Source organism: Tursiops truncatus, chromosome 14 (genome assembly GCF_011762595.2).
Source record: "Tursiops truncatus isolate mTurTru1 chromosome 14, mTurTru1.mat.Y, whole genome shotgun sequence".
Taxonomy (NCBI): domain Eukaryota; kingdom Metazoa; phylum Chordata; class Mammalia; order Artiodactyla; family Delphinidae; genus Tursiops; species Tursiops truncatus.
This window is the reverse complement of record NC_047047.1, coordinates 35,587,293-35,608,568: the sequence shown is the minus strand read 5'-3', so window position 1 is coordinate 35,608,568 and position 21,276 is coordinate 35,587,293. Positions and strand designations below refer to the sequence as shown.

At 33.6% G+C, this 21,276-nt stretch overlaps 1 protein-coding gene across 11 annotated transcripts in view; it reads right to left on the bottom strand.

Annotated features, from left to right (window-relative positions):
- VPS54 (VPS54 subunit of GARP complex) overlaps nucleotides 1-21,276 on the bottom strand; it is a 137,429-nt gene that overhangs the window by 50,247 nt on the left and 65,906 nt on the right. For 10 of the 11 annotated variants that reach the window (XR_004521782.2, XR_012325681.1, XM_033838452.2 and 7 more), the window contains 7 exons: nucleotides 20,173-20,251; nucleotides 17,747-17,781; nucleotides 15,555-15,686; nucleotides 12,012-12,397; nucleotides 3,881-4,007; nucleotides 2,796-2,903; nucleotides 200-255 (listed from right to left, as the gene is read on the bottom strand). Coding sequence is in view for 9 of the 11 variants with exons in the window: in XM_033838452.2 (XP_033694343.1) it covers nucleotides 200-255; nucleotides 2,796-2,903; nucleotides 3,881-4,007; nucleotides 12,012-12,397; nucleotides 15,555-15,686; nucleotides 17,747-17,781; nucleotides 20,173-20,251 (923 nt within the window). In the remaining 2 variants the exon portion in view is untranslated. The remainder of the gene's footprint in view (nucleotides 1-199; nucleotides 256-2,795; nucleotides 2,904-3,880; nucleotides 4,008-12,011; nucleotides 12,398-15,554; nucleotides 15,687-17,746; nucleotides 17,782-20,172; nucleotides 20,252-21,276) is intronic. The other variant, XM_033838454.2, reaches the window with a different exon arrangement.

The window sequence follows — 21,276 nt, the reverse complement described above, 5'->3', positions numbered from 1 at the left end:
AGCTACTTACATCTTCTTCTCCTGAATTCCATTAACTGCTCTCTTTCTTTGTCCCTTAAAGGTACTTCACTATCACTTGTGATTTTCCTACACTCTGCCCACACCTTAGCAAATAATTCCTGAACTAAATCCTCCTTAGATTATTCTAATGCGTTATCTTTTCCCTGACTGGTAACCCCAACTTAATATTTATACTTACTTCAAAACAACATCTGTGTCTATGTCTTCTATTTGTGAAACTTTATTAATCACACACTGCAAAATTTAAGAAAAAAATTTGATTAATGTCTTTAGAACTTTAAGTACTACATGTTCATTTGTATATTAATAAGGGCCTCAATGACTATAATTATTTGACCAAACTTCTCCTCTTACACCTCAAGGTGTTTAAAAAAACTGCAGCATTACCTTTACCCTATTAAATAATTATTCCAGGGTATGCTTGAACTGTATTAATCACAATTTCCTACTATTTAAAACTGTTCACACACAAATACACACACAACACACACAAACACACACGCACACACACAAAACCCCCATAGAACTATTAATACTTAGGACATGGTATAAGCCCCATACTAAAATTCCAAAAGAAATTCATTTTGGAGGTCACACTTCCTTGCAACACGTGCAACAGTTTAAGGTTTTAAAAAATAAATGCTCAGACTTTAGAAGTCTAGGAATTAAAACAGAGCAGTTTTTAAAAACTGTTTAAAAGTATAATATACATACAGAAAACTGTACAAATTATGTTTATAGCTCAATATTTTTTTTATAAATGGAGTGCACCTATTTAACCAGAGCTCAGATTATGAAATTGAATATTACCAGTAAGCCCCTCCTGCTCCCCTCCTGGTCACTACTTCCTCCCAAAAGACATTACTATCCTGATTTCTAACACCACAGATTAATTTTGCCCGTGTTTGAATTTTACGTAAGTGGAATCATACAGTGTGTACTCTTCCGTGTCTGGCTTCTTTGGCTCCACCTTATGTATGTGAATATCCATGTTGTTCCATGTAGTTTATTCATTCTCATTGCTGTATAGTATTCAATGATGTAAATATGCTACAATTCTATTTATCTTTTTTACTGATGATAAAATTTGAGTGTTTCCGGTTTTTTATTACAAATATGCTGCCATGGAATGCTTGTGTTGTCTTTGGTGAGCCTAGGTATGAATTTCTGTTGGGTAAATTACCTAGAAGTAGAATTGCTAAGCTATAATATACATGTATATTTAGTGGTAGTTATCAACAATTTTTGGAAGTGGTAGTGATAATTTTAAAATATGGTGTTTTAGTCAATGTTTGAAAGAGGTAAAAGATGGGGCGATTGTAACATTTTTCTTGCTTGTTTTATTTAAACATTAAAAACTAAGAAATGTACATTCAACCTAATGATGATGATCAATTAAGCCTAAGAAATTCATTCAAAATTGTTCTTTTTCACACACAGAAAAACTAAAGTTCAGAGAATGAGATTTATCTGAATAGAAAGTCAAAACAAAAATCAGGGAAGTGTATACATATAGCTGATTCACTTTGTTGTACAGAGGAAACTAACACAACATTGTAAAGCAATTGTACTCCAATAAAGATGTAAAAAAAAAAACTGCTTATGGAAAAAAATTGTATCTCATGAAATATAGCGGCAACTTGAATTTCACATCTTTAAAACTGAAATAACCTTAAAATGTGTATCTACTTTCTAATGAGTAGATGACAAATACTGAAACTTTGATAGCATTGTAGATGGTAAGCTTTTTCTTTTAATTTCTAAAAGTAATGCAGATGTAAAATGTCTGACAATTCCACTTTATCACTTTATGCCAATTGTGTTGTAATAAATACCAATTAGCTTGGGAAAAAAATCAGGGAAGACTAAAAAAAAACAAATAGATTTTAGTTTACAATTATAATTTCTTAGAGATCAGAGTAAGAAGAAACGCTGGTGAAAGTATATACTATTGGTAAAACGTTTTTAGAAAAAAAGCAATTCAGCTCTATGTATCAAACAATTTAAAAATACATTTCACTCTCTGACCAATAGTTCCACTTCAGGAATCAGTTATAAGAAAAATAGTCTTAAATATGAGAAACCAAACAAACAAGACTTTATACCAAAGCATACCAAAGATGTTTGTCACAGTGCTCTTTATAGTACCGAAATGAAAATGACCTAAATATTTAACACAGAGGAAAGTTTAAATAGGTTTAACTAACATAATGTTGATGGAATTTTATACAACCATTAAAAGTGATATTTCTGAAGGCTTATGAGCAAATGCTTATGTTATGATTCAAACAGAAATATATAATACAATTCAAAATTATATATACAGTATGAGAGCACCAATGATAAACACCAGTAACAACTTATGCTTAGAAATATTCTTTTTTTTTTTTTTTTCGGTACGGGGCTCTCTCACTGCTGTGGCCTCTCCCGCTGCAGTGCACAGGCTCCGGACGCACAGGCCCAGCAGCCATGGCTCACGGGCCCAGCTGCTCCACGGCATGTGGGATCTTCCCGGATGGGGGCACGAACCTGTGTCCCCTGCATCGGCAGGTGGACTCCCAACCACTGCGCCACCAGGGAAGCCCTAGAAATATTCTTAAAGTGATAATCTTTTTGACTGGTAGGGTTATGTTTTTCTTTCTTCTATATTTAAAATTTTTTAATAAATGACAAAATATTACTATGATACTGCATGTATTATTACAGGATCATGTAAAAATAAACTTCACAAAAGATTCTAGATGAAAATATATCAAATAAAAAAGTATAATTACCTGTTTAATGATATTCTTTGCTGTAATAATCATTTCTTCACTATATATTTCTAAAAAATTAAGTTTTCTTTGTTTTAAAAGTCCAAATACAAGAGATACTAGTCTTTCCTGTTAAAATAAAAGAAGGGTATACAATGTCAAAATTCAAATACAAAATAATCTCACTTAGAGGTAGAAATAATCAACGTCAAGGGTTTTATTGTTTGACCCTCAAATCTCTATCCTCCTTTTGGTATTTTCTAAAAGGCTTAAAAACCCCTTTCCATAGCAATCTTGTCATCAGATTTTTGGAGTCATTATTCTAAAACAGGTAAATCCTATCCTACTATAGTGGATCAAATGAAGCTGGTTTGGGGACAAAACAATATGAGTATATTTTGGTCTAGTTTCAGTAAGTAGCTAGAAAGTATTATTCTGAAACCCTGATGACCAATAAATACTCTATGAGCCCGGTGCTTTCTAATTAGTGGTCTAGAAGACTGGAATGATGACCTGGATTATTAGTGGAGCATTAACTGCTAACATTTACAAAAATCTCTTTAACTACTTAGGTTGCTATCAGGGCTTTCTGGGTTCTTTACAAATTCTTGGCAATAATCAGCATTGAGAAGTTACTAGATAAGTTACCAAATATGATATATTTGTACATGCATATGCATAAAACATGTTCATAATAGGTGCTCAGTGAATGTGAATGACTGATAAGTTACCATATAATAATGATCACTTTTTATAAAAGACACACTCCAATACATGCATATACATGGATATAAGTTAATTCATTCTATATCTACATCCTATATCTATATTTGGAACTTGGGTAGTAAGCCATATAAAGACTTCATTTTAACTCCCATTTCTAATTAAGCTACAAAATTATTTATTCTCTAATTTCACAGGATAATAAACAACTGTGTGCTTCCTAAAGTCACATACTTAGTGAAAGATTTCATAGATCTCACAGGCTTGATATTGAAGATAATTTTGCTCACTATAACCTGAGGAGAATGTGTTCTAAACTAAGGCTGTTAGGAAATAACACTAAGCAATGACATCAATTTCATTCTACAGTTCAAAAGACATACCTCTTCTAAAATTTGACAGTCATCTTCCAATGGTCTATTTAAGTCACTGTGAGAATAAGTAGAAAATTCTGCAATCATCATTTTATCTATCAGTTTTTCTAATTCACAAAGCTGTGATCCCAAATGCCTACAAAGGAAGAGGGAAATGTTACCTCATTTATTAAAAACCCAGATTTACTCCACGATCAAGGGAACCCGTCAGCAAAACTTTTCTAGCTGACAGTACTTGTGCAACAAGGTGATGTTTTAGTAAAATACAGTCTTTTAACTTAACAAAAATAACTGCGACAGTTTCACATCATCTCCCAAATTCTATTTTTCTCTGTATATCTTAACCTCCAAACAGTTAAATATACTATAGGAAACTTGGTTCTAGAAAACTTCATGACTGCTTTTTAGTCTGCTTTTCACAGACAAAATATTCAGATATTCTAAGTCCTTTCCTCATTAACCACTTACTGAATATAAATGTCAGTAGCTCCCCAGCCATTCACGTATGCAATAAATACAAGCGCTTACTATGCACCAGGCCCTGTTCTGGGTACCTATAAATATTTGAAGGACTATAGGCGAGACTGACTCAGCTCAACCTCCGTCAGAATCAGTTTGAGTTACTGTGCAATATCCCTCAGGCCATTAAAGTCATTAGAACACATGAGTGAAGATCTAAAGTCACTGAGCTATAATCTATCCATGGAACTTCTTCTCATGAAGTATGATGTTCCTTTTTAGTCCACCTCTTCAGTACCTGCAGATCCTGGCTAGGGTTAAAGTGAGCAGGACTCTAATTTTGGCAGAGTTGTAGGGGTGGTGAGGGCAAGTATTACTAAAGAGATTTGGAACCTTCTCCCTAGAAAAAGTAAGTACTGTCCAAGTGACAAGAGTGGTCCCAGGTAGTTAATCCCTGCTCTGAAGGGCACTAAGGATGAATACCGTCATATCCAAAGGGATTTTTGCCACACAATCTAATAGTTTCATAAAAACAATGGGTTGAAGAAACCTAGGTAATCTAGTTGGTCCAAGGCATTTCAAAAATTAAGTGAAATTTATCTTAAATGTAAACATTTATAATTAATTATAAAAACATTTTAAAAGTTTATGCTACATTTACTTGAAAAACAAGCCCTTAATGTTAGCAACTGTCTTTACTATGACCAGATATAGCACATTAAAAAAAATTAAAGCATGTGACCTTTTAGACAGATCCGTTGTTCTTCTTTTATGAACAACAACAATATGGTAAGTAGTGCAGTGATACTTTTAGAAAAAATCTGATAAGTGAAATAACATAAATGTGCTTTTTGCAATATGAAAATTATATTTCTCACAGCTAATTAGAAGTCTGATAAGGTTCTCATAAATGGTGACAACATCTCACAATAAACTAATTTATAACATATCCACTCTTACAAACTAAAACACTGCCATAAAAGGAATTTGGCAGTGTCTTGCAAAATTACATAGGCAATTAGCCTTTGACCTAGGAATCTGACTTCTCAGAATCCATCTCAAAGATACACTGGTAAATGACAAAAGAACATACATTCATTGCAGCACTGTTGGTAATTGCAAAGGAATGGAAACAACCCAAATGCTGACCAACAGAAGGCTAGTTAAATATATCATAATAGACCCTATAACACTTTTAAAAGAATCGAGGAATACCAATTAATATACTATATACTGCTACAGAGCAGTTTCTCAACTACTGCCCCCTTAAAAAGTCTTTTCAGACATTTTTATTTCTAATCACTCCCCATGAAGTTTTAATATCACAGATATACTGTAAATCCGTTTATGTACTGTGGTCTTTGGAGGGCCACAAACCATTGTAAAATCCAAGAGTTTTTTTCACCCTTCAAGAACAAACTTTTCCCCCCTTTGGGTGATATCCCCCATTGAGAATGCATACTGTAGCATGATCTACAGGGTATATACTGTAAGATAAAAACCCCACGGTGGAGGAAAGTATGTACAGTATGCTAATGCTTATCTAAGATGAGGGACAGACAGAGAGATGGATAAATAAACATAAACTAAAACTTTTTTAAATGACTTGTAGGAGTAGGTACAGAGGAAGAGAACCAAGATAGAAGTTAAATTTCTCTGAATATTTTTTTGTTTTATAGATTTGACTTTGGAACTATGTAACTACTTAACATAGTTGTAAAACAATAGTACATTTAAAAACAGCAATCCTTGAATATCAAAAGCAAATGAAATAAATGAACTTAACTATGTATCAAAGTACAGGCAAATCTACACAAAGAGGAATTATTTCAAGTGACTTTAAAACACAGTAATTTATCCATTCATACCACAAGGGATATACCTTAAGAAAAAGAGGGAAAATTATTTTCTAGCTCTTCCCACTAAAAAGGCCTAGAGATCATGACCAATCCAGTAGCAAGGAACACCTCTGATACCTAGATTGTAATTTCTAAATACCATTTCCTACTAAAAGAAACTAGGGCTCCTTAGAGAAATGGCAGTTTACAAATATGGAGCAGAAAATGTATAATATGAATATCCTGTCATAACATGAAGAAAACCATTAATGACTACTCATAGAATCAAAAGGACTTGAGGAGGTTCCTACAAAAGATAGGACAATATGAACATTGATTAAAAAAAACCTTAATACTTCAAATATATATAAATCCATGTGCTTATAAAACATTTGGAAGATGCTACATTTTTCAATTCATTATTTTAAAAACTGCTAAATAAAGGAAAAGAACCTAGACTTTATCTTGCCTATCCTTGTAAGAACTGTCCTTCAGAATTACCAAGTAATTGTTATGGAGAAATATGGCTTTATAGAAATATTCCATTAACAAATGAATAAGGAAGTTTAGAATTAGAATATCATGATTTGCAACCCATAATGAGATGATAAATCTAGGCAATGATCACCAAATGGCTGCTAATTTCACGAAAAAAGAGACAACCAGATATATGCCTCTTGGCTGAAATACACCTATTAGGTACTCTTACCAAAAAGAAAAACTTAAATCTGATCAAGGCTTTAAATCTAACTACCAGTTTATAGAAAATACAAGTAAAAGGAAAACACACTAAACATGGGGATGCAGTTGGCAAAATCCAGACTGTGAGAAGCACTACAAAGACAACTCAATTTCTTCAATAAATATTTTGAAAGGGAGAAAATGAGAATGGAGAACTATATATCAAAAGACATTTGAAATATATCAACCAATTGTAATATACAGTTGTTATTATTTGGATCCTGTTTCAACAAATACACTGTGAAAAGAATTTTGAGAGAAATAGGAAAATCTGAACACTGACTAGCTATTTGAAACTATGAATGATATTCGAGTTATGTTTTTAAAGATCTTTATCTTTCAGAGATACATAATGAAATACTTATGGATGAAATGAAATCATGTTTTGGATTTGTTTCAAAATAATCCAGGAGTAGGGGGAGGCATATAGAGAAAACCAAGTTGGCTATGAGTTAATAACTCACAGGTCATATGCAATTTATCCAGCTTCATATAACTCTCTTCATATAATTTCCTCTATTTTTGTGTATGTTTCAGTTTTCAATAAGTTTTAAAAAGCAGTAATAGGGTAGGATATGAATCCACACATAAATTTAACATTGCTTCGTTCTCAATTGATTTTTATAAAGATCAAAAATTCCTTTTAAATGCAGACTAGAGGTTAACACCCAAGTATGTGTTACCTTCAGGTACAAATAGTCTTCAGCAAATCCCAACAAAGAATTATGGTAGGAAGTCCATAGGACTGTATCTACTGATGTTTGGGCATCAAAGTAATAAAACTCTATCATTTCAGCCTAATAACTTAAATGTGACGTTCTATTTAATGTCAGATATTGTCAAAAATAACTGAGTAGCTTCATTTTTACACATCTTGAGTAATTTTAAAGTCTGACAAATATAATAAAGAAGAGCAGATATGAATCTCAATACTAACATCAAATAGTATTTATTATGTACTCACAGGTATATGATAACATATATAAAAAGATTTGTCTAAGCAAATCCCTAAATAAAATTTCTAGAATTAGTGTTTTATAGGATTCACCTATTCATCCTTGCTGTTTTTAAAATATTTTAGACTACTTTAACAATAGATGCAATTATACTGGCCTGTATATTATTATTAAACTTACCAAAAATATTTAATAGATAAATCTGCTAACAGTTCATTTTAAAAGTATGTATCCTAATAATCACATATAATACTTTACAGTGGTGAAAGAAATCTCCTGAAATGACAGACAAGTAACTAAAAATCACTTTCTGAAAAAGTACATAGGCTTATATATCCAGCTAAACAAATTGGAGCAATTCTAATACTTTCTACTTTAATATGCCTCAATTTGTACATGAATTCAGAACTTCTACTAAGCTGTGGGTTCACTACAATGACCTTTGTGTTGCTTTTATCACAGAAACTTACATATCAATAAACCCTACAGTAATACTAGTTTCATCAAATAGCAGAAAATCTGTTGTTTTGGCTTCACCTCAGAGCACACAATGTGGATGTTTTCATAACATAATGTTTTCAAGATCTAAATTATGGGAGATTATATAGGAGTAAAGAAGATGTTAAATACCTTTTACTACTTCCAATCCTACTACTAAAAATACTACTTCCAATCCTACTACTAAAAATCCCTTAAGTGGAATCCCAAGGTGGCCTCTGATCAATGAAATCATAATAAGCTAGAACCTATAATTAACTCTGAATGTTTTCCACCTTTTCTTTCAAGAAGAAGAAGAAGAAGAAGAAGAGGGAGGAGGAGGGGGAGGGGGAGAGGGGGAGGGGGAGGGGGAGAGGAGGAGGGGAGGAGAAGAAGGAGGAGAAGGAGGAGGAGAAGGAGGAAAAGGAGGAGAAGGAGGAGAAGAAGGAGAAGAGGGAGAAGGAGGGGGAGGGGAGGAGGAGGGGGAGGAGGAGGAGGAGGGGGAGGGGAGGAGAAGGAGGAGGAGGAGGGGGAGGAGGAGGAGGAGGGGGAGGGGAGAAGGAGGAGAAGAAGGAGAAGGAGAAGGAGGAGAAGGAGGAGAAGGAGGAGAAGGAGGAGAAGGAGGAGAAGGAGGAGAAGGAGGAGAAGGAGAAGAGGGAGGGGGAGAGGAGGAGGAGAAGGAGAAGAAGAAGGAGGAGAAGGAGAAGAAGGAGAAGAAATGAAGAAGGAAGAAGAAGAAGAGGAGGAGGAGGAGGGGGAGGGGGGAGAGGGAGGAGGAGGAGGAGGAGAAGAAGAAGGAGAAGAAGGAGACGACGACGACGTACGAGTAGAAAAACTAGTTTCATTAATTTTTATCCTAAAATCTATTACTATGGTAGATTCCTAGCTCAGCAAATCTCCAACTCAGTTGCCCACAGTTTAACATCTATTGCACTAGAAAATTAGCACTGATGTTCAGAGTGATCTATTTGAGGTCCTACAAAACCTCAATCAAATATATTAAAAAGTATACATAACTCTTGGGTCCGATGAGATCTGGGTTGAATCTTGACTCTACTGTTTTATAACTTGCTGTATGACTTGGAGCAAGTTATCTAAGATTTTCAATGCTCTAGTTTCCTTATCTATTAAAATGGGGATAAAACTATCTATCTCATAGAAGGGTTTTTTTGGAGTGGGGAGGGGGATCAAATAATATATGCAATATTCTTAGCACTGGTACAGAATATCAAAGTATTCAAAAAACGTTCTTAGGTTTTGTAGTGGTGGCAGTAGTACAGTAATGGTGGTAGTAAGTAATAAAGAAAAAAAAATTAACAGTGGTGAAAACTGAAGTTTCTACATAAACCTTTACAGTAAGAAACAGAAAATAACAACATTATATCCCTGAATTTCAAGGTAACTGAATCTTTTCTATACGAAACCTGCAAGATATCAAGGTTCAAATATATTTTCATATATATTATATTTTATATGAAGAATAAACACTCTTTACAAATGTGCAGGTGCTAAAAAAAATAATAGTAGATATTTGAGTAAAACATAGATAATCAGGGGCTTCCCTGGTAGCGCAGAGGTTGAGAGTCCGCCTGCCGATGCAGAGGACACGGGTTCGTGCCCCAGTCCGGGAAGATCCCACATGCCGCGGAGCGCCTGGGCCCATGAGCCATGGCCGCTGAGCCTGCGCGTCTGGAGCCTGTGCTCCGCGACGGGAGAGGCCACAACAGTGAGAGGCCCACATACCGCAAAAAAAAAAAAAACAACAAAGAAAAACAAAAAAACAAAACATAGATAATCAGAATATTTGAAAGTCTTTTAAAAAATCATATACACTTTTTTATGAAGAATATTTTGTCCTTTGAGTTAAGGTACAAACAAAAAAAGTAAGGATGAAAATAAAGGTAAACTCTTTCTTGAGCTCAAGATAATTAAAAGATTATAAAATTTTCATTCTGCCTTCTGATAAATCATAATCTACTGGGAATAAATATCCAACCCTGTTCTTAAATATTTTCCAGATAGCTTTGGAGAACTAAATTTTTCATCAGTATTATTAGGCATAAACTTATGAGTCAGGAAAATGAAATAAAATAAACTGCATGACCTTTGGAGTAAAAATGAGAACAGTTTCAGAATTTGTGTTTAGCAGGCAAGCATTTAATCTTTGCTTCTATTGCTCTATTCAGAGGATAAAGCACTCTACTTTCTAGAAACAGCTCCCAATATTCATCAAATTCATATAATATAGTGGTGACAAGAAAAAACACAGCTTCTGTCATTACAGAAGTCCATTTTGCTAAAATACTGACAAAATTAATATTATTTATTTTAAAAATATATGCCATATACACATTCAAAAAAGAGAAATATTTGAATTTTCAGAGGTAAAGGGGAAACTAAAAATCATTTAGTCACCCTGGGTTCCCATGCTGAGAAATCCAAAGTAGGCCTCAAAGGACTACAAACCACCCAAAATTGATTGCAAAATTTTATGTACAGGTATATTTTTATGGAAAGAAGGTCCATCCACAGCTTTCAATAGATTCTCAAAGAGGTTTGTGATCCAAACTTTTTCTGTAAACATCCAAGTCTGGATAAGGTTCTTCCCCTAAGGTTAGGATCCATAGTAATCTGTACTTCATCATCGTACTGTACTGTACTGTATAATAACTACCCAGTAATTTCTGTCTCCCTCCTATCAAATAAATTGTAGAAACAGAGCAGAAAGCATCTCTGCTTTGTTCATGGCTATATTCCCAGTATTCTGCCTGGTGTCTGTCATGTAATCAATAACCATTTCTTGAATAAATGAATCAATCATTCACTTGCATAATTAAAATTGGGCCAACTTTTTAAAAGTGCTTTCAAAATAAATATTCCAATTACATATCCTTAGTCAATAAGAACTTATAATTCAATTAAAATAAACTTATATTAAAGATAACCTTTCCAGAATATATTAAGTTACAGAGCACATCTCCCATAAAACTTCTTTGTAGTCACTCAGTAGTATAATGTTTCCCAGCAGATAGGAACTTCAACAAGGAAACTGCAAGCCTGCTTAACTGAATGAAATTTTGATGGCTTACAATTGGTGTAATCTGTAAATTAAACATATGACATGATCTCACATAAAATAACTAAAACCCTAATCTTAAAGGTATTTTCAAAATAAAAACTTGGAAGAAATTGGGTCTTTTCCATCATCGTGTGGAATTTTTTGCAATGTGATAGACTGTAAATGAGAAATGAATTTTAATAATTATCTAATTTAAAACTTATTCAATGGCTTTTAAAATGAACTTAATTTCAGCTATACTAGTATTCCTTTTTCCACCTTTATCTATTATCTTGACACAAAACTACTTCAACATTTTCAAAATATAATTTTCAAAGCTGTGACTGGCCCTTCATTGATTTCATCTGCTAGAAAATTTAATTTTACTTCTTTATCCAAATGTCTCTGTAAATATTGGTCCTTATGATTTTTGTTTGTTTTAGTAAGACTAAAATATCAGAATGATAACATTATTAAACAGATCAATCTGGAAGAAAAAAATACCCTTGTAACTCTAACACATTCATAGATTTTCAGCTAACGTTACATACTAAAATTTATCCTTTAGAAAGTTCTAACATTATTTCTAATGGCTTACTTAATGGACATACCGGAAGCTGTGAATGCCCTGAAGTTCCTGCTGTAGAACCTCTTGAGTTGTTGCTATTAAGTCCAATGCTCCGACAAATTCAGAAGTAGATAACAACACCTGTACTGTAGGCTGAGTCTGGTGTACAGTGGCCATTAATTTCAGTTTATTGTATACTTTAACACAATTATTTCTGGTAAGTGCCAGTCTTAAAATGTGTAGTGATCCTTCACACATTACTTTATCAATCTGTGCAATTTTATCTCGAAGCATTTTTACAGCCTGGGAAGTTTTCTTGAGGTAGTCCTGCAATTCGTGTTGAGAGGTCATTGCATGAAAAAATGCTTCTGAACGTAGAGAGATCTGGTGAGCAATGTTTACTTCCACAATATCCAGATAATGGCTCAGCTTAAGAGGAAAGGAAAAGAAAAAAAAATCACAGCATATTATAAGTATACCTTAACTACCCAAATACTTTCTGAAAACGATACAATATTTCTACATGCATTTTAAATCCCACTGTGTGAACTGTTTGATTATGTGATGCTTGATACTAGGCATACAAAATAGAAGGGAGATGAAAGGTAGAGCCCAAAATTAATAAATGTAAGACAAAAGCATAGAAGGTGATTTACCTTCTTCCTCTGCTCCTGCCATTACTGTCCTCCAGACACCAACTACTTTCTAGAGAGTAAAAGTAGCCCACAGTCATCTCAGATTATAATCTAGTTTTAGAAGTTCCAAGATCTGAGACAGAATGATTGAGTTCCTTAACCTCCACACATCACTGCCATCACCAATATAATGTATCATTTATCTGACTGAAAGATGATTATAGTTACCATTTACTGGCTTTCTATGTACCAGGCACTGGTATTTTATATACATCATCTTCTAATTTTAACAATCTTGGAATACAGGTATGATTATTATTTTATTTTACAGTTGAGGACAATGAGGCTCAGAAACATTAAATAACTTGAATAAAGTCATATGATTAGTAAGTAGAAAAATTGAAATTCGAACCCAGGTTTGTCTAACTCAAAAAGTGAAGTTCTTTCTACTGTACCATGCTGCCTCAAAACGTTGGAGAATTCATGAAAGACAGATTGGTGATCCAGCCACAAATTACAGAGAGTACTAGAATTCACCTGGATCTTTTTTTTTAAGCTGTTAATTTCACATTTCAACAATTATTCTTTTATCAATTTATAAAACTCAGTTTATTTCCAATGTGTTTTCCTCTTAAACAGTTGACTGAAACAATTAGTTCATATATATCTTATTTGTAATACTACCAAAATTAATTCCTGGAATAACATGTATTAAGAATGCTTTCTAATTTCAAATATGGACTTCTAAAACTTGAGTTGTCTTTTCTTCCTTCATAACTGCATATGCCTTCTTTGGCTATATTATTTTTCCATTTCTCTCCCACTTTTTTACTTCTAGATTCTTCCTATTCTTCCTATAGCTCAAACTTTAAGAATTATCTCTGAGCATCTCAGGAGAATTTGTAGTGTTAAAGGGTTAATGGGCTTTCAACATTTAGGACTCATAAAATTAGAGGATTATTTGATCACCAAGCCTGTCTCATTAAAACCATGCAGGATCATGCATATCTTCAATACAGCTCCTTCAATAATCTATTATAATATATAATAGGTTACAAACAAGACATTCTTCTATAGTTTAAATCTGTTGCATTTATACTCTTTTGCTGTTGTTCTTTTTACCTTCAACAGCTGTTCATTTATTTACCTAAAAAGCAATATGGGGATGAAGGTACTTAGGTACATCACAAGCTAAAGTAGACTCAATCTTCAGAAAATGGAGAAAAAGTAACTCCTGTAGGACAGGGGTACTCAGAATGCAGTTTATATGCTGCTGCCAGTTTGTGAACTGTTTAACAGGTCCATGATGAAATGAGGAACTCTGCTGGAAATTAAATCAACTACATCACTAAGCCCACGGTATTGCTTTTTCATAGAAAGACTTTCTTAATGAAGGAAGCAGTGAAATGATGTACGTTCTAGAGCAAACTCATTGCCTCATCGCAGACCAGCACTTTGGGTAGCAGTACTACAATAGGACAAAAATTTCCCTAATCCTGGTTGTAGCATTCCCTCTTTAAAACTAGCAAGATAAAATGGGTGCTGTCAATCATACAGTGAGTTTGAATCCTGTCTTGGAATCCTGTCTTCCATTCCTTTTCTAAGAACAGAGCAGAATGAGGAGACAAAATGTAAATGTAATAAAGCTGATTCTGCAACTTACCAAAAAAAAAAAATTTCCATTACTTTAGTCACTTTAAACATTTAGCATGAGAAAATTGTTTCATTTGAATTTCAAATATTTCTGCAATTTATCAATACTCCATTGATCTATTCTTTTCAAAGGCATAATATTTTCATAATTCATTTCCGAGTAAAATTCTATAAAGGGAACAGTTTTTAAAGTATTCCTAAAAGTATCTGTATAGATTGGTGAAATTTTTATTGGCTTTTGTTGTTTTTCTCTTTTAAGGTATTCTACCAGGGGATATACTTGGAATGTGAAAACGTAGTCTGGGAGTGAGTCTGTGTCTATATACCCATTGTTTTCATAAGATTTGTGAATTTATTCTTACTCAAGGAAAACCTTTATAGATGAAAATGTTGCCAAAAAAAAAAAAAAGTGAATTCATTTTCATTTTCAACTGTGAGAAACGGAATACTCACGATTCTTTCCCCACATTTCTTCTCCTCTCCTCCCTAAGTAGCCCTTTCTTCAGTTGCTGAGGACTGGACCCAACTTATTGAATAGTCTACCTGAGGCAAGCTTTCAGACTGCCAAGAGCTGTCGCCTGACTAAAATGAAATGCTTTCATCTCAGTTTAGGAACCACAGTCAGTTTTAGAAAAGCTCTAAACTGAATGCTAAGAAAGAACAGAGATCAAAGGTCTTTACTTCCTATTCCAGTTTTAAAAGATTCTTGATCTATGAGTTATGTTTAAAGTTTTACATTTTAAATGACTTTCAAGATGTTGACTTCTGAAATATAGAACACTGTAAAATTTTGAAAAACTGCTGACTAATAACACGCAAAAGGCTACACTTTGCAAAGCTAAAGGAACAAGGCATTTTTTAACTATGCTATTTTTGCTTCAAAATAATCATCATTACTATGTGTAAATGAGGAAAAATAGTACCTCAGGAAAAGTTAATTTTCTGTGCTTTAAGTCATAAAGAATATAAAATTAGCCAATATACTGTTTGGAATAAATGTAAAACAATTAATTGTGTTATCTAATACATCCTTTCAATTGAGATTGCTATCAACTGCTGTTTCAGATAAGAAGCACTCAAACAATAACCTTTTCCTTTTTCAACAGCACAACTTGTATTGCATTGACACAAAGTGCTATTACTTTATCAGTTAAGATCTGAAGGGTTCTAATTATCAGTAACAATAAAGATGAAATTAAAGGAATTAGTGCCTACTAAATAACTAACTCTGAACTCACACAAACAGTACCATTTAATTAAAATAGTTTTCTACATGGGAAAAGTAAAAAAGAAACTACCTTTTCTTGTAGCAACTTTGAGGAAGCTGCATCACGATTTCCTTTTCCACCAGCAGTATTAAAATGAGACCATGGTAAAACTGAATTAAAAGTTAAGGAATCGTCCAAGGCAAAATCTGGTTTCATAAAAATCTATTAAAAAAATGCATTTCCCTCAATTAGATAAACATTTTCTTTACATCCATTATCCCTTCTAACATCATAAGACCATTAAACAATAATTAACTTGAATCTCAGGCATATACAGAAAAAGCAAGTGATAATAAGTTGAGTTATTTATACAAAAATCTGTAGAAGAAAAATATATAAATAATGTTTCATCAAGCTAAAAATGCTCATGAAAGACAGAAAAATGTTTTTTTTGCCTTTACCAACAGAGATGGTCATTCCATTACTACCTGGTCAAACTCACGAATGCAGTCCCACTGGGCACATACAAAAGGGAGATATCATACTTATCCTAAAATTTCTGTATTATTTCCCACTGATAGTGGTTTTTAAAAAATGTCAAATATCAATATCTCTATACTTATATTTCTATTTTCTCTTGCTCAAAATTCTTTCAAACTTTCTTTTTTAGATTAGACATACACTAAATTTTAAAACCAAAACAAATTCAATTTTATGAAGAGACTGCTCCTTTCCCTTGTATACCACATCCATCTGCGCACCAAGTACTACCATTAATATTTCCTCATTATCACTTGAATCTCCTCTCTACTCTATCTCCACAGTATTTCTGCAGCTCCTCATTATCTCTGGATTACAGTAAATGTCTACTTACTGATGTCCTTCCCTAATCTATCCTCCATATATCTTTAAAATGCAATTATAACTGAATTAACTTCTCTTTTTAAATCTCTCAATGGATTCCCATGACTGACAGACCAAACTCTCTTAGAATGGCATTAAGAGTTTTATTTATCTCATACTTCACAAAATTTATTTAACCCCATCTCTAAACACAAGTATACCATGTATACTTATCTCATATTTCATAAATATTTTTACTTAATATGTATATCTCCCCCAGACCATATGTTCCTATAAGACTGGATTTATAGATTATTAATCTTTCTATTCCAGCACGTAGCATAAGGCCTGAAACATGGTTTAATCAATTAATTTCTATGTTATATTTTATTATATTCACTGATTCATATGACCCATATCCAAAAATTGGTATGAATGTGATAGGGAAATATAACTAGGGACATGAGTATATTTTCTAGTCCCTCTAGTATAACTGAAAGTATTGATTAATTCAATAAATGTTAACTATCTATGATTTTACTCTTATGCTAGGCACTAAGGTGGAAACAAAGCTAAATTATTCCAGAGGTCCTAATCTCAAGGATCTTTAGCCCAAGGGATGTGATAAAATATATACATAAATATTTTATAAGGGAAAGAGCGACAAATGCCTTAAAAGGGAAGGCAGGGGTCTAGATAAAATGCTATGGCAGTTTGGCAAAGGGGCCAATGATCTTCATTTGGAGGAAATGTATTCATGTAAAGTTGTCATTTAAGCAAAAACTATAAAGGATTAGATATGGGGAGATAAGAGAAAAGTCTTCCAGGCTAAGGAACACTGCAAGTAAAGCATGGAGCCAGCAAAAAAGTCTGGCTGAAGTAAAGAATGTGTAAAGATTAGTAGGCAAAAGTTAAGAGTGTGCCTATGATGGAAGTGAATAATTAAGGGCCTTAAATTGCAGTTTGAATTTTATTTTGTAGGAATCAAAGAACTTTAAAAATGACTGCCCTTTCCTTTTTGTTTCTGTCTTTCATCCTTCTGTCTCTTTGCACCCTAAAGAGCAATTATCACAGACCTCTTTGAGAATATGATGAATGCAATGGACTCCTTCCCCAGAAAAAAAAAAAAAAAAAAAAAAACACTCATCTATCACACATCTCTACAAAATTCTTCATACAAAGAAAATATCCCTAATAATTTGGAGGGGTAATAAAACCAATAAAATTATATTTTAAAATGAAAACACTTAAACATATTTGTAGGTTTTGGTGATAAAGAAGAGATTGATCATGCAAAAGAGAGAGAAGAAAAGTAAGAAAGTCCCAGAAGAGGCAAAGTGGTCAAAGCATCAGAAAACAGCCCAGTGAAAGCTTCTTACAAGGCAAAATTAAAGATCAAATATTAAAAAGCTGTATTCTCATTTTTTAGGTTTTGTTACCTTAGGTACTTGCTCCAGATCTGTCCTGGATTTATCTATTTTAAAATGGAAAAGGGAAAATATGATTTTTTAAAACTTGTTTTCATTTTATTTCCATAAAATATATTTTGACAGATTCAATACTATACTAGGTCACAATTAAATAACGATTTAAGTTTCTTTCTTCAACAAATATCAAACACCTTCTGTATACCTAGGAGTAGGCAAAGCAGTGAGTATGTTTCAAATAATTTTAATCAATTGTTTAGTAGCAATAAAACAACTAAATGTATTCAAGTCTTTTTTAAATGGACACAGAAAGCTTGGTGCTATCTTATAGAAATGCTATTTTTATTGTTCAAAAGATCCACCATCCCATCCAGTATTTCCTATGATCAAAAAAATTTTTAATGCCATAGTAGTTTTCTTCTTAGACATCTTAGTTTGTATCCTCTACAAACTTCTTGCAAATGAACCTCCTTTATCTTCGTCTCACCAATCAGATTTCAGACAAGGTACCCTCCTTTCCAAAACTAAGCTTTCTGTACTCAGACTCCATCCTCTCCTGCCTCTTCTCTGAGCTCACATCAATTACCCTGCCTCTCCATATCTTTAACATTTTAATAGCTCTTTTCTCTCTGCATATAAACATGCTCAGTTCTCTTCGATTAAAAAAGAAGAAGAAGAAGAAGAAAGATAAAACTCAGGGCCTAGAGTAGGTTGAGGCAAGGGAGAACCTCAGGTGCAAAATTTAAGGAAGCACTCGTCTCAGTATTATGCAGATACCTCTCTTGCCTCATCTAATCCTGGCCATGCAAAAACATTCTTCTAGCACAACTGCTAGTAGAAACAAACTAGAGGGATTCTGTTCCCTCTAGTCAATACCTTAACATTTCAAATCTTCAAGTCACATCCATATTGGCAGTCTCCACTTCCTACTCTTGTACTCACTCCTTAATACATAGTATTGAAATTTCTCTAACTACTACTCCAGTCTAAATGTTCTCCCTAAGATCTCCCAAATTGCCAAATCCACAGAGATTTCTCAGAGTGCAAACCTGATCTATCCCTGAAGTATTCTGACACTGTAGACTAATTATTCACACTTCTTTGAAATTCTAACTACCTTCCATCTCTAAGGTGCAACTCTCTCTTGGTTGACTCTCCTATCTCTCTGACTACTTCTCTTTAGTCTCCTTCACAGGTACATTTTCTACTCCTTCTTAAATGTGACAGCCTCCTAGTGTTCTATCATCAGTTCTCTTCTCCTTACTACTCACATCCTCCCGGGTGATCCCACCTGTGCCCTTGGATTCAACTACCATGCTATTGTCTAGCATACTGTCTATGATAATGTCTATCATACTTGTATTTCCAGCCTAGATCTCTTTCCTGAGCTCTGGGTTGCATACCAGACTCCTCCTTCTATGCAAAACTTCAATTAAACCAGCCTCTATCTCCTCCAAACTTCCTTCTCCAATTCTACCTCTCTCACCTAGCCAGCTGCCCAAGCAAGAAATGTGGGAATCATCCTTGAATCATCTTGCTCCATTACTAACAAATGACTGACCACCAAAACCTGTGCCTCCATTTCTGAGGCATCTCTTAAAGACCTAATTTCCTCTCTATCCTCATTATAACTGCTATAAGGAACACATGATTTCTCACTTGTATTACTGCAATAGGCTTCTACTGTATTCTTGCCTCCAGTTTTATCATCATCTATAAATTTACTACCCACAACTTCTTTCACAGTGAAATATATAATCATAACTCTGATCATGTCTGGTTTAAAATATTTTGTAACTCTATACTGCTTTTAGAAAAGAAAAATGTCTTAGCATGATATACAAGGCTCTTCATGATCTGACTCCTACCTACTTCTTCAGCCTCATTTCTTGCTCCCAGTGGAGCCAGCACACTGAACTCTTGCAGGTCCCAGAACATGCTAATTTCCCTCTTGACTCTATGGCTTTGCATAAACTGTCCCCTTTCCTGAAATGCCTTTTTGCACATAAATATTTCTTGATAGTTAGTTTAAAACACAGATAATCCTCATCAACTCCAGTTTTTATAAAGCTAAGTTAGGAACTCTTTACAATATTACCATGCTGAACTTACTGCCTGATATACAGTGTTGGTTTGTTTAACCTTGCTCAGGAGACCATCAGCTTCTTGAGGACAGGGACTATTTCTTATTCATTTATTTTTAGGCAACAAGCAAAGTACAAAGCACCTGAATATTAAATAACTATTTGTTGAACTGAAGGATAACACTACCATCAGATCCATGATTTTTCTCTTTAAACCTTTTAGAAAAGATTATGATTGCAGGCTATAGAAATTTCACTAGAAATAAAAATTAGATATGATAGTCAACAAGGTCCTAAAATTAAGATTTTGTTCATTAATATTTATGCTATGCTACAAAGAGCACATATTCATACCATGAGTATGTAAGAGAGTCCTGTCAAAGGTATCTTTAGGAGGACAAATTTTCTTGCATCTCTCATGAATCTTCTCTCTCTAATAAAAAGACAAATAAATAATGTGATCAATGCTGTGTGGCAATATGAGTATTCAAAGCATTAAAATATTTAACAAAACAGAATATAAGAATATACCAAATAAGTTCTAAATTTTTCTAATATGAAATCACTAGCCTCTTGAACTTAAATACAAGTAACAAGTATGCTTAATAAACCAAATACCACTGAGGTGTGTGAATGTCTATATACTTATACTCATCCCATTTTATACAATTATAGTAAAATCTCCATAAACTTAGAATGAAGTGGGAAAGCAAATAAAAAATCCTTATTCTTATAACAGAAATCAATTAAGAAAATAACTTTTTAAAAATAAGCAAGAAAATTTTAAACCTATATACCTAAGATTGAAAGACAGATTAGTAGTTAATACTTCCTCTGAGTCCAAAAAGAAAAAAGGAAAGACAGAAAGAAACCCCACTCTGAGTTCAGGTTAGATGACCACTAACAACACTGTTATCTTTTGAGATACCATACACAGGACATATGGGAAAGTGGAGTGTGGTAAGGAAAAAACCCTGGGCTAATAGTATTATCCCTGCAGCATTCTGAGAGCAGTTCTATCAGAAACTACAGGACTGTCTCCAAAGTGGCTGTACTATTCTGCATTCCTGTGCACAATGAATAAGAGTTCCTATTAGCCACATCCTTGCCAGCATTTGGTCTTGACAGCATTTTGGATTTTCGTCATTCTAAAGGACGTGTAGTGGCACCTTGTTTTAATTTGCAATTCCCTATAGACATATGATGTCAGGCAATTTTTCATATGCTTACTAGCCATCTGTATCTTTTCTTTGGTGAAATGCCTGTTCAGATCCCTTGTCCATTTTTTGTGGTGAAATATACACAACATGAAATTTACCAGTTAAAACCACTGGTGGAGGTGGCCAAGACAGTGGAGTAGGAAGACCTTGAACTCACTTCCTCCCACAGACACACCAAAATTATAACTATTTACAGAGCAACTATCAATGAGAACCTGAAGAATAGCAGAAAAGATTT